General features: G+C 44.7%; 2 protein-coding genes across 2 annotated transcripts; one reads left to right on the top strand and one right to left on the bottom strand.

Annotated features, from left to right (window-relative positions):
- The first annotated feature begins 1390 nt into the window (after positions 1 to 1390).
- LOC115675271 (IQ domain-containing protein IQM3) lies at positions 1391 to 6526 on the top strand. Its single transcript, XM_030597868.2, has 9 exons — positions 1391 to 2003; positions 2094 to 2202; positions 2392 to 2457; positions 2589 to 2677; positions 3660 to 3747; positions 3888 to 4034; positions 4128 to 4220; positions 5266 to 5367; positions 5684 to 6526. The coding sequence occupies exons 1-9, from the start codon at positions 1492 to 1494 to the stop codon at positions 6155 to 6157; spliced, it is 1680 nt and encodes a 559-aa protein (XP_030453728.2). The 5' UTR covers positions 1391 to 1491; the 3' UTR covers positions 6158 to 6526.
- Positions 6527 to 6804: 278 nt separating this feature from the next.
- LOC115675272 (subtilisin-like protease SBT4.15) lies at positions 6805 to 11106 on the bottom strand. Its single transcript, XM_030597869.2, has 11 exons — positions 10914 to 11106; positions 10346 to 10434; positions 10163 to 10260; positions 9934 to 10080; positions 9715 to 9820; positions 8927 to 9431; positions 8725 to 8825; positions 8293 to 8520; positions 7998 to 8106; positions 7684 to 7897; positions 6805 to 7461 (listed from the first exon to the last, which is right to left on the bottom strand). Exons 1-11 carry the CDS (start codon positions 10995 to 10997, stop codon positions 6905 to 6907), a joined length of 2238 nt encoding a protein of 745 aa, XP_030453729.1. The 5' UTR covers positions 10998 to 11106; the 3' UTR covers positions 6805 to 6904.
- Positions 11107 to 11540: the final 434 nt, after the last annotated feature.

Genomic DNA, 11540 nt, shown 5'->3' with positions numbered 1-11540 from the left:
ATCCAGTAAGGGCCGGAAACTGATGATATATGCGCGGTATTTACCTCCATCTCTGATTGGAAGAAGATTTCTTCCGCCGGGCTTCTGATTGGTAGGTTATAAGTCAATGAAAATCACCTGTGTACAAATTTGGCTAAAACAAAACACGGACGACGTTTTTAACCCGATTACGATTAGGGAGTTAAAAGTATCGGCTTTAATTCGAGATGGGAATTCAATGCGGTTTAGCTTAAGGCTCGAAAGCCACTCCTCCAATCACACCATGATATTTAGCTACGAAATTCGACTTTCGAATGGCCGATTGCAATCGCTAATTAGTTATTTTTACTAGTTACTTACAAATTTCAAATAGGACATATACTTCGACAATTTTCATAAAAAATCACAATCCAGCTCTCCAACTTCTATTTTCGCATAAAAAACACCTTAATGGGGGGATTTGTGTGCGCACTAAATCGAGTGCGTTGTGGACTCGACCGTAATCACGATGGTGTCGAGAGCAAAGCCACCATGGAAAGGACGGCCGGTTCGACCGGGTTACACGTGTGGTGGATCGAATCTCCAAGGGATCGAACCGGGTTCAATAATCAATAGTCAAAGTGGACCACGTGATTCACCCCGCGCACCAAAGTCTATTTTCGTCGCCTTCGTCTTCTTCTCCTGCTCCTTCCTCTTTCACCGCTTTCCCTATTGTTTTTAACCTTTTCTTTTCCACCCTTTCGGACTTCATTTTCTGAAGCAGCAAAATCTTCGATACTAACTGCACAGATGATTTCCGAACTCTTAATTCCCGCGACGTGGTCCCTGAACTTCGGCCCCTAATACAATGCCATCCCCAGACTTTAAATTTGTACAACATGGATTTCAATATTCAATATAATCTCCAAGTTATACGAAAATGTTTAACAATTCACGATCGACATTACACATTAGATCAAAATTTATGGACTATATCGAACAAATTAAAAGTTCAAGGATGATACTGTGTATTAAATTAAAATTTAGAGATCACATCGAATAAATTAAAAATTTTAGAGACACATTACATATTAAACTAAAGTTCGGGGAACGTATGTCTCGAGATTTTCCACGCAAGCAGACAAGAGTCTCCCACTGTCTCTGACCCTCTGGTCCTCTCTCTGTCTCTCTCTCCATCTCTTTCTCGGAGCCACGGCGCGTGCGTAACAACCGCCCGTTTTTCTCACTAATAAATTTTTTTTTGTCCCCGTTGACCGTTCAGTTTCCCGGGAAAGCGAGCAGTCCCTCCCACCAGTCGCCTCCACCACTCGCATCCATCAGCAGCGCCCTCCCCCCCCCATCATCTCCTCCTCCTCCTCCTATATAAACTCCTCCTCATCCACTTCCTCCCTCTCTCTAGCTCGATCCTGCCGTGCTCCGGCCACCGCATATCTTTTAGGGTTTCTCTGCAGACCTCATTCCCTTCCCTTCCCTTCCCCCCCTCCTCCCTTGCGCTTCGTCGGTGCTGTGCCGATGGAGTTCGATGCCCTCCGATCCCCGCCGGACTTCGAATTCCGGGAGAAGCTCGTGTTCCCCCGCTCCCTCCCCCCCGCCCCCGCCCCCGCCGCCCTCGCTCCCCCCGACCTCGACCCCCCCGACTCCCCGGCCTCCGCCGCCTCCACCACCGACGTCTCCATCGCCAGCGGCCCCGAATCACCGGGCAATGCCGGGCCCGACGGCGAGCTCCCCGTCGAGCGCGAAATGCCGTGGAGCCCCACCGCAGCTGGCGGCGGCGGCGGGGGGTCACGCGAGTTGATCCTCGGGCCGCATGCCGGCGTCGGCTCGGGCGGTTCGCCGGCGGCGGCGGCGGCGGCGGCGGTCGGCGGTCAGGAGGAGCCGGGGGCTGAGGCGGGATCGAACGTGCTCCGCGCGCCGGGGAGCGCGCCCCCCGAGTCAAGCGCCGCGGTGAAGCTGCAGAAGGTGTATCGGAGCTACCGCACGCGGCGGAGGTTGGCGGACTCCGCCGTTGTGGCCGAGGAGCTGTGGTGGGTGCACTGGAATTTCGTGCTATTCATCCGCTTTTCCTCCTCCTCCTCCTTCTTGGTCTCAGCAATGGCTGTGAATAATTTTTGCAGGTGGCAAGCACTGGATTTCGTGAGATTGAATCGCAGTACCATCTCTTTCTTCAATTTCCCCGAAAGTGCTGCCTCGAGGTGGACTCGTGTCGGCCTAAATGCTGCCAAGGTTAATAAATTTCTCCTCGTTCGATGTACCGAATGGTTAGTTTGGATTTCCGTGTCGGAGCCGCGAAATCGCACGTACAGTGGACTGTTTCTCTGATGCTGAATTTTGTCCCTGTTACTGATCTTCGCTCGAACGCGTCGAGGAAAAAGACGGCTCTACGTTGACTGAGTTTTGGACTTTCTTGGACAGGTGGGAAAGGGTTTGTCCAAAGACGCTAAAGCACAAAAATTGGCTTTTCAGCATTGGATCGAAGCTGTAATTAACTTGCCTTCTCTGTTTCCTTGTTTGAAATTAGCGTCTCTTCAAATTTGGCCTGGCAACTTGAAGATTGAGATGTAGTTTGTATCTTGATATTCAACATGCACGTATCGTCTTCTGGATTGTAGATTGATCCCCGGCACCGCTACGGGCATAGCCTGCACCTGTACTATGAAGAATGGTGCAAAGCCGAATCAGGACAACCGTTCTTTTACTGGTGAGTAAAATGTTTGTCGGGCTAAGAATGGGTGATTCTTATAAATATGTCGAAGCGATTTACTTGATGGCGGAAGCTTCCAGCTTGGTTTTGCTCGGAGTTTTCTGCTAACAGAGCTTGATTTTCTGAGATATTATTTGAACTCGATCCTGCTGCTGAACCTCTGTCCATGGGCTGGATGGCAGTTTCTCTCCCTCTTCTGTGTCATCAAAATATGTGAACACTGAACATATATCTTGTTATTTGCTTTTGGTCATTTCGTGTCAACGCTTTCTTTGTCTGTTTTATAATTAAGTACGTCTTTAGTCTTTATGACGATGATTGAATTAACATGGTGACCAGAGTTAGGAATCTAAGCAGGGTTTTTCTTCCCCCTCATTCAGAGATTCTAGTCTGGAGTGTAGTAGGCTTGGACTTTATATGGGAGGCCAACTTGCTTCGATGATGCTATGTTTCTTGAGTAATTCCTAGTGAAGGACGACGGTGCAGGGTCACTTGGGATCTACTTCTGGTAAAAAAAAAAAAATTTCTTCAGAGGTGATACTGAAGAGATGCTGTGTCACTGAATGGTTGAGAAAATTTTCATGTATGAAATTCATCTCAGCCTTATAATCAGGTGTGCTTAATGTGGGACTCTCGTGATATCAGGGCTGGTTCACTAATTTCATTCCCAAAGAAAATATGAGGACTGTAATTGTAACAGAAATTGATTGTACTAAAGGTCGGGCATTCTGCTGTGGTTTGTTTCTCCTTTGTGTTTTTGTGGTGCAATCTATCATAGCCATTAATGTTTGGGAGAGGGCTGAAGAATGAAAATGGTTGGAACATACAAAACAATTATAAACTTTGCAGTCTATATGCCTCTCACAAAAATTTCAAAAATTTCCAACCAATTTTCCGTTTCTCTCATTTTCCCTAACTTCCCAAACATAGGCTAAGTAGAATGGCTGTGTTCTGAAGTTTCTCTGTTTGATTTTTGCAGGTTGGATATAGGAGATGGCAAAGAGCTTGATCTTAAAGAGTGCCCAAGATCAAAACTCCGACAGCAGTGCATTAAGTACCTTGGACCCGTGCGTATCTATATTCAGTAGTCATACTCCTATCGATTGACTGGTCTTGCAATGCATTAATTGTGTTTCTTTTATCTCTTCAACCATGACTAACGCTCGCTTGCTTTCTCCCTTTCCTTCTTTTTCCTCACTGAAATCAGCAAGAGAGAGAAAGCTATGAGTATGTTGTCATCAAGGGGAAGATCATCCACAAACAATCTGGAGAATTCCTTCATACAAAGAAAGGTTCAGAAGGTGCTAAATGGATATTTGTGATGAGTACTTCAAAAAAGTTATACGCTGGTGAGGTAAGCTGATATTTCTATATAGATGCAAACCTCTGATTTTATTATGATTGCCGATGTTTGTGTCGTGAGAAGTTGATCCTCTAAACTGTTTAGAAAAAGAAAGGAGTATTTCATCATTCCAGCTTTCTGGCTGGAGGAGCCACTATAGCGGCTGGAAGGTTGGTAGCAGAGCATGGAGTACTTAAGGTACATTGCACATTTTGTTGTGTTTTTAACGTTCTTCTAAAATTTAGATAGACAGTTTTCTAGTTTTAGTTCCAATTGCAATCTCCTTTTTTACATTCCAAGTCCTAGATGTGAGTTTTTCTCTCCTTCCCTGCTATTTTCATTTGGATCATTAATGAAATCGTACAAAAATAATTTCCTTATTTCAGTTTGACTACATATAGATGTTAGTTCTTATGAATTGGTTGTGAAGCGCTGTTGAAAAAGGGATTGAAAATGATATGTCATGCCTTATGGTAGCTCTTGTTATAAATACCCTCTGCTTCAATGTCTCCAAGTGGTTTCTTGTTGTTCCATTTACTGAGATACGCAACAAGGTGAAGGTCATCGAGACCTAACTAAAACTGCAATGCGATATGCAAGTATTCTGCTGAACTGTTGGCAATGTCAAACTTTATTGTCCAAAGCTGCCAAAGAAGCTTGTTCAGAACACCTATCTCATCCTCTATAACAACATCCAAACTTCACATCGAAGTTATGTTAATGCAAGATCTACAAATAGTTCTTTGAGCCATAATGTCGTTTTACCTCAAATGATCCTGCATGCAGCTTCTTCTCCAAGATTTCCTATCGAAGAATCACCTCCTGTTACCTTTACCCTTATAATGCGATCTGCTATTTCTTCTGTTGGATGGCAAAGCAAAAACCGAATCAACAATTGGACACGCATTTGTTCTTAAAAGGAATCGTCGGTTAGGGACTTAATATTTATCTATCTGAAAGTTTCTCATACTCTCTTTGGTGTGCTGGCAAGCATTAATGATCTTATTAAATGTCAGAGTCTTGGCTAGTCTGGAATAATTTGTCAGTATGAACTGACTCTGGGCAAGTCGAGACAGGTCAGGATAGAACATTGGTTTCGTTCATTCTTTTCTTGATAAAGTATCAGCTTTCGAGCTTCAGCTTTTAGTGCTGTCTTAACATCAACATAATGACTGCTAAAGCTGGCATGACATCTGTATTGCTTTTTATGGTGCCTGACAGTGGCTTGTTTTGTTTTTCCAAGTCCATCTCTGCTTATAGTGGACATTACCGACCAACTGAAGATAGACTTGACAGCTTCTTATCCTTTCTGAAGGAAAATGGAGTCAACCTGGAAGAAGTCGAGGTAGCTGTACTCCTTTGTTCAACTGAAAATTGTCTCTCTGTCTAAGTGCGCAATGGTTTGTTTTTCTTCTTTCGGACAATATAGAAATCCACAGAATTCAACTCTTTCAGAGAGGTGAAGCATCCAGTGGGAGTCATGGCCTGTCTCATGATTTCACTATCATGTTCAGCCCAATTCAAAATTGGCTGGTCTTTGCACACCTAATGCCTGTGGAAAGCATTCTATTTGCTTTTCTTTCTCTGTTTTATTTTTAACACCTAGTATTCCCAGGTGCTGTAACTCTCTCTCTGATGGTTTGTTATATGTCTCATTCCAGATACGTAAGGCCAGTGAAGATTCTGATACGTACGAAGATAACAAACCAAGAGTAAGGGGAAGTTTGGTTGAAACTTCAGGAACCTCAGAACTTTCCCAACCTGAAATTCCAAAAGAAGAGATGGAGAGCGAATCTATTGAGTTGACAGAAGCCACTGCCCCTCAAGAAAAAATCAATTACAAGAGGACCTTGTCTGGGGGTCTACAAAGCCCTAGAGCCGAGGTACCCAAGAAGGCAATCTTGCAAAGAATAAATTCCAAGAGTGTGGCGAGATCGTATCAACTGGGGCATCAACTCTCGCTCAAATGGTCAACAGGTGCTGGTCCTAGAATTGGATGTGTTGCCGACTACCCATTAGAACTAAGGCAGCAGGCACTGGAGTTCGTTAACCTTTCTCCTAGACGTCCGCCTACTCCTTCGACCTATCGGGATATCACCATTCTCTCCCCCTCGGGCCTTTGTCCCTCTGCATGATCTAGCAATGTCTGTGGATCCTCTCCCCAAACCGGAATAATCATTAGCTCTCCTGCAGTATTGGAGGTTATTGTGGATGGAAATGTCTCTCTCCATACTACGCCGATCCTCGCCTAAGTGCTTATAGCATTATAGTACTTACGCTCAATTGTCTGGTAATCACTGCTCATCCACTATGAGTATTGTGAAGTTTTAAGTGCTCCAACATTCGTCTCTGATGGCGAGGTGGCATATTTATAGCCTGAGACTTAGTATCATGTGATCAAGGTGACATGACTTGGTTTTCATCCTGAAATCATTGTAACTTTGATGCGCATACCACTATTTTCTTCTAATGTAATTGTCAGGCCAAAAATATCTCTTCGCACATATGGTATTTCGTCTTCATTTTAGGGCAATTTACTTTGGCCCATTCAGGGTTACTGTTATCCTGAAGCTTTATCTGGGAGTGTAAAGGTTCTGCTTTATTCGACGACAAATGTGACTATCCTGACAAAATAGTTTCATGGCATCTTTGTTGTTCCCATCAGCGCGGTCGTTCCTTTTGAGCTCTGGATTAGGAAAAGCACTGGATCGAGAGAACACGATCTTCTTTTCCTACCCAACGCATTGCGGCGTCAACCATTCATTAATGTGGAAATTAAAGAGAAGGAAATGAAACACCTGCATCGTATTCTAGCTCCAGAACAGGATTAGCCTTGTGGTTGAGACAACATAGCCAGATCAGAAGACAAGATTTTATCTACTCTATACGATAATTGGTTGGTCTGTGGTGAAAACTAAGATTGGACTCTTAACACGATGTCTCGAGTCTCTCCATTCAAGTGACCCTGACATGGTGTGTGTACCCTTCTCTACCCGACCACCCTTCACCACGACCTTGAACGACCGGTTCTCATGCAACTTGTCGAACTTCAGAGTGTCCGGGACGACCTGGATGGAGACACCCTCTGGAGCAGTCACTCTGGCCTTATACACCGTTTTGACGGGCCCAACGTTCGTCACGGTTCGGTAAAAGACGGCGGAGATGCGAGCGCTTGTATCCGTGAGTTGGAGATGCATGGAAGGGTAGTTTAGGCCATCGGTGCCATGTGCGGGCTTAAAGCTCGAGCAATTGAATTTCTTCTTGCCACCGGTGAGCAAGGCGATGGCTGTGCCATTGTACCCTTCCTTGCATAAGAAGCTGATGTATGATCTCATAGGGATATCGTACACGAGGCCGGGATTCACCGCCTTCACTGGATTTATTTGGCCTGACCCCGAACTTAGCTCGGCGAACTGGTCCTTGATTTTCATAGGCACGGCTGAAAGGAGGAGCTGATTAGTAAGACTCTCCTGATTAGCAAGACTATCCTTGGGACACAGAAAGGAGTGAAAGCCTCATCCTTACGAAATTTGCTAAAAAATGCCTCTTCTTTGAACATCTGAGACTAATATCCAAAAGGGCGGGTTTAACTCTTTTAGTCCTGTTGAAAGTAATAATATTTGGTTTGGGGTTGTTCTAAAGGTTTTTGAGACAGACTCACCGGTAGTCATTAGAGCAGACTTGATCGCGGCCGGTGACCAATTTGGGTGAAATCTCTTCACGTAGGCTGCTGCTGCTGCCGCGTGAGGACAAGCCATGGACGTTCCCGATAATATGTTAAATGTGGCATGTCGATTGTCTAATGGATCCTCCGTCACTGGCGGAAGTTTTGAATAAGCAGCCAGTATGTTGAGTCCGGGTGCTGCAAGGTCAGGCTGTGCATATACACAGACGTCGACTTGAGAGAGAGAGAGAGAGAGAGAGAGAGAGAGAGAAAGAGAGAGAGAGAGAGAGAGAGAGAGAGAGAGTTTCTACCTTAAGGATGTTGAGCGTGATTTGTTGGGGTCCTCTGGAAGAGAAAGCTGCGATGAACGGTGCATTCATCTTGGTCGTTCTTGTCCTGGATATGACAGCTCGAGGATTTCTGCTCGACATAGGTTGAAGAATATGAGTTCAGACTGTTACCAAATGCGGAAAAACAAAAACCCAACATTGCGAAACTGCTAGTAGCCACATTTTCATGAACATTCATCTGACTTTTATCTAGGAATGATCCAAGTGGGTGCGGGAAATCCAGTAGAATAACCTAATCAGATCAGGTAGAACCTACTTGGTAGAGTTAATATAGCGGTCTATCTTTTCACTGTCCTGGCTGCTAACTGTAGTTCCAGGCATAGACATGATGAAGGCGACGTCGACATCCGCTGAGCTATCACTGGAAGTGACGATTCCAATCCCGTCCAGTTGTTTGATTGTATCATCCTGGCCATAATATCCCTCACAATATACAACTCTTCCCTTTACCTTCTCCTGGCTTAGGCTCCCATAATCACAAGCACTGTCGAAAGAATGATTGTCAGGGACAAAATACTGGCCAGTTACTGAACAATTAAATAGAGAGGACTTTGTCGAGATGTTTGACACTGTGCCCGGATCACAACTAAAACAAGAAATCATCTTCATTTTTTCTTGTACTAATGTTTTTTGATTTGGCGCAAGATCAGTTCTGGTTATTTGACGAGTTACGCATTTATATTCCTACCTTGCATTCAGATAGCCCTGCTGGCTAGCATTGGCCGCAAGTGTTCCGCTTATTAAAGGGTACATCCGCTTCTTCGGCGAAAAAGTATTGATTGAAAGTCCCTGTCATGCAACGGGAAATATAGTTATGAATGTTAGAGAGAGAGAGAGAGAGAGAGAGAGAGAGAGAGAGAGAGAGAGAGAGAGAGAGAGAGAGAGAGTACATTATACGATACGCCATTGCCTAACTTAAATTCTGTTTGGAACTGTCTGTCGATGCTACTTGCGGCAACCGTCATAATCCACGGCGCAACATTTTCGACGGTGTAATCCGAAGGCCCATCATTCCCTCCTGAGCAGGAAGTCAGAACCCCCCGCTTCATGGCATGGAACGAGCCAATTGCGATCGGGTCGCTGAAGAAGTCCTTGGAGGGACCGCCTATCGACACCGAGATCAGATCCACGCCGTCTGCTATCGCATGGTCGAAACCGGCCAAGAGATCCATGTCAGAGCAGCCATTTCCCCAGCACACTTTGTACATGGCAATGCGGGCTGATGGCACGCCTCCCCTTGCAGTCCCCTTGGCTATGCCGTAAAAGCTAGCTCCTTTCACAGCTACGCCAGCTGCAGTGGACGAGGTGTGGGTCCCGTGGCCGTCGTCATCAGCAGGGGTCACTGGTCCGGTCGCGATATTGTCCAGGTTGAAGTACTTCGCACCAATCACCTTGCTGTTCAAGTCACAATGGGACAGGACATGAGAAACCTAGGAAAAGCCAAACTGCAGGGACAAATTTTAGCCCGAAACATTGATCTCTAGGAGTAGAATCTTGAGGATCGTGTACATAGCAAAATCCTGTCACATTACATATTCAATTTTGACAAAAGAAGAAATTTTGGAACATCCGCGTCTCCCATTTTGTTATCAGAGAGAGAGAGAGAGAGAGAGAGAGAGAGAGAGAGAGAGAGAGAGAGAGAGAGAGAGAGAGAGAGAGAGAGAGAGAGAGGGGCTACTTGTTGCAGCCAGTGAAGTTGACACCCTTCATACATTTGCCTTTCCATTTGGCTGGGGCAGGTCCAAAGCCATTGTCATCAAAACTTGGGGCGTTTACATAGATGCCTGCATCATTCAAATCCTTAGAAACATTACCAAAAGATAAAAATACAAAAAACAAATTGACATCCTTGCAATATAATTTGTTAAACGCACATTTGATACGACTGTGGCCTTACCTGTATCTAGAAGGCCTATGATAATGTTACTCTCAACCTTGGAGTTTCTTCTCCCCGAGGTCTCTGGCATTCCTAGGAAGTCCCAAGATCGAGTCGTGTGAAGTTTCCGTTTTGTGTTGGCAAACACCGACACGACTGTGTCTTCATCTGCAGATGAATTAAACAGATTGAAGAATCCAGAAGACTACAATCCTAGCAATCAGGGAGCATTTTTGTGTTGCTTGTGTACCTGATAGCTTCTGAGCTTCCCGTGGCAAGAGCCTGGCCGCAAACCCATTAAAGCTCTTACCATAACTGTAGATCTTGGCTTGTCTTGCTGTGTCCTCACTGAAAAAGAAATATTAAACTACACTAGGTAAGATAGGCGATGACATGATCAAAACATTCTAATTACTACGAGAAGAATCATTACTCTCCGATTGCCGCCATGAGCAGGTTGTGGTGTTCGTCCTCGATACTGGTTTTGGCCTCCGGCACTTCTCCCATGTATACAATGTATGGCTGCATTTTGACAGGTAAGAAACAAAATCATGAATCAGAGAGGAATTTGCCAGAAGTACACCGATGAAAAAGTTGAACGCTGAGAGAGGAAATCATACCGATGTTGCATATAACAAAGTTTTATTATGATTTCTTGTTTAGATTTGCCAATGACATCGATTCAATTGACCATATGTATTTCCTGGACCACAGGCACTTGCTTCCCAAGGGTCTACAAATACTTATTTGTTGCGCCGGCCTGATCTATCATTAATACGATTCACTTGCCTAATGCAACACGGGTAATACTAATTCCTTAGGCCATACATATTATAGTTCGATGTACATATCGAGGTGACGGGATTGATTTTCTACGGGCGATTGGCTTTGACCAAACGCGCTAACCATGTTAATGAAACCAAATAGTAGATTGCACGAACAAGACTGTACATTTCTGAGTCGATTTTCATGCCCATGATGCACCAGCCATCAAAACCTACCTTCCTCTCATTGTCGTGCAATCCTCGGACGAGAGTGGCAAAAAGACAGAGCACGAACAAGAACACCACTGATACCCCTGACATCCTCGCTTTAACTCTTTAAGCTTGTTAGAAAGCGCAAATTTCACTATTTGCTCTGCTAAGAAAACAAGACAAGTTTGCGGTTTTATATAGAAAAAGGTGGGCTCGAAGGCGAGCGAAAAACCACGCCTCGAGGGTCAAAAGATTCACTCTCTAACGCGTACAACCACACAGAAATTTTCTGCTCGAAACAAGAGAGTTAAGAGGCACGTAATTTGGATCGTTACTGAAACTACTAGATTCATTCTCAAGTGTGTAGCTGAGCGATCATATAGGAGATCACCTTCACAAGAATAATGCCAGTTGGTTTTGATCCAATATAAAAACCCAATTGACGTGGAAATGAATGGTGATCTCTTCAGAGTTTTGATAAGGTTGCGTTTTGTGAATTCGTGGTTACTGAAGCTTCTGGGCATGCATCGTCTTATGTTGTTTCGCTTCTGCAGAACCATTTGAAACTCTGTCTGAACTGAATCAATGTCATATTATAAGCGAGAAACATGGACTACCACGTGAATGATTATGGGCCTGGGCTTCAAGTTACAC

Source organism: Syzygium oleosum, unplaced genomic scaffold (genome assembly GCF_021117445.2).
Source record: "Syzygium oleosum isolate NSW1041296 unplaced genomic scaffold, Sole_v2.1 Sole_v2.28, whole genome shotgun sequence".
Classification (NCBI taxonomy): Eukaryota; Viridiplantae; Streptophyta; class Magnoliopsida; order Myrtales; family Myrtaceae; genus Syzygium; species Syzygium oleosum.
Note: the sequence above shows the minus strand (reverse complement) of the source record. Positions and strands in the feature narration are given on the sequence as shown.

Bases quoted from the DNA above. Each gene is read 5' to 3' on its own strand.
- LOC115675271 (XM_030597868.2), top strand. From the start codon at position 1,492: ATGGAGTTCGATGCCCTCCGATCCCCGCCGGACTTCGAATTCCGGGAG. The intron at 4,035-4,127 runs GTAAGCTGATAT...TAAACTGTTTAG, and splicing joins AAAAGTTATACGCTGGTGAG to AAAAAGAAAGGAGTATTTCA. The intron at 4,221-5,265 runs GTACATTGCACA...TGTTTTTCCAAG, and splicing joins CAGAGCATGGAGTACTTAAG to TCCATCTCTGCTTATAGTGG.
- LOC115675272 (XM_030597869.2), bottom strand. From the start codon at position 10,997: ATGTCAGGGGTATCAGTGGTGTTCTTGTTCGTGCTCTGTCTTTTTGCC. The intron at 9,821-9,933 runs GTAAGGCCACAG...TGAATGATGCAG, and splicing joins CATAGGCCTTCTAGATACAG to GCATCTATGTAAACGCCCCA. The intron at 9,432-9,714 runs GTAGCCCCTCTC...TGACTTGAACAG, and splicing joins AACTTCACTGGCTGCAACAA to CAAGGTGATTGGTGCGAAGT.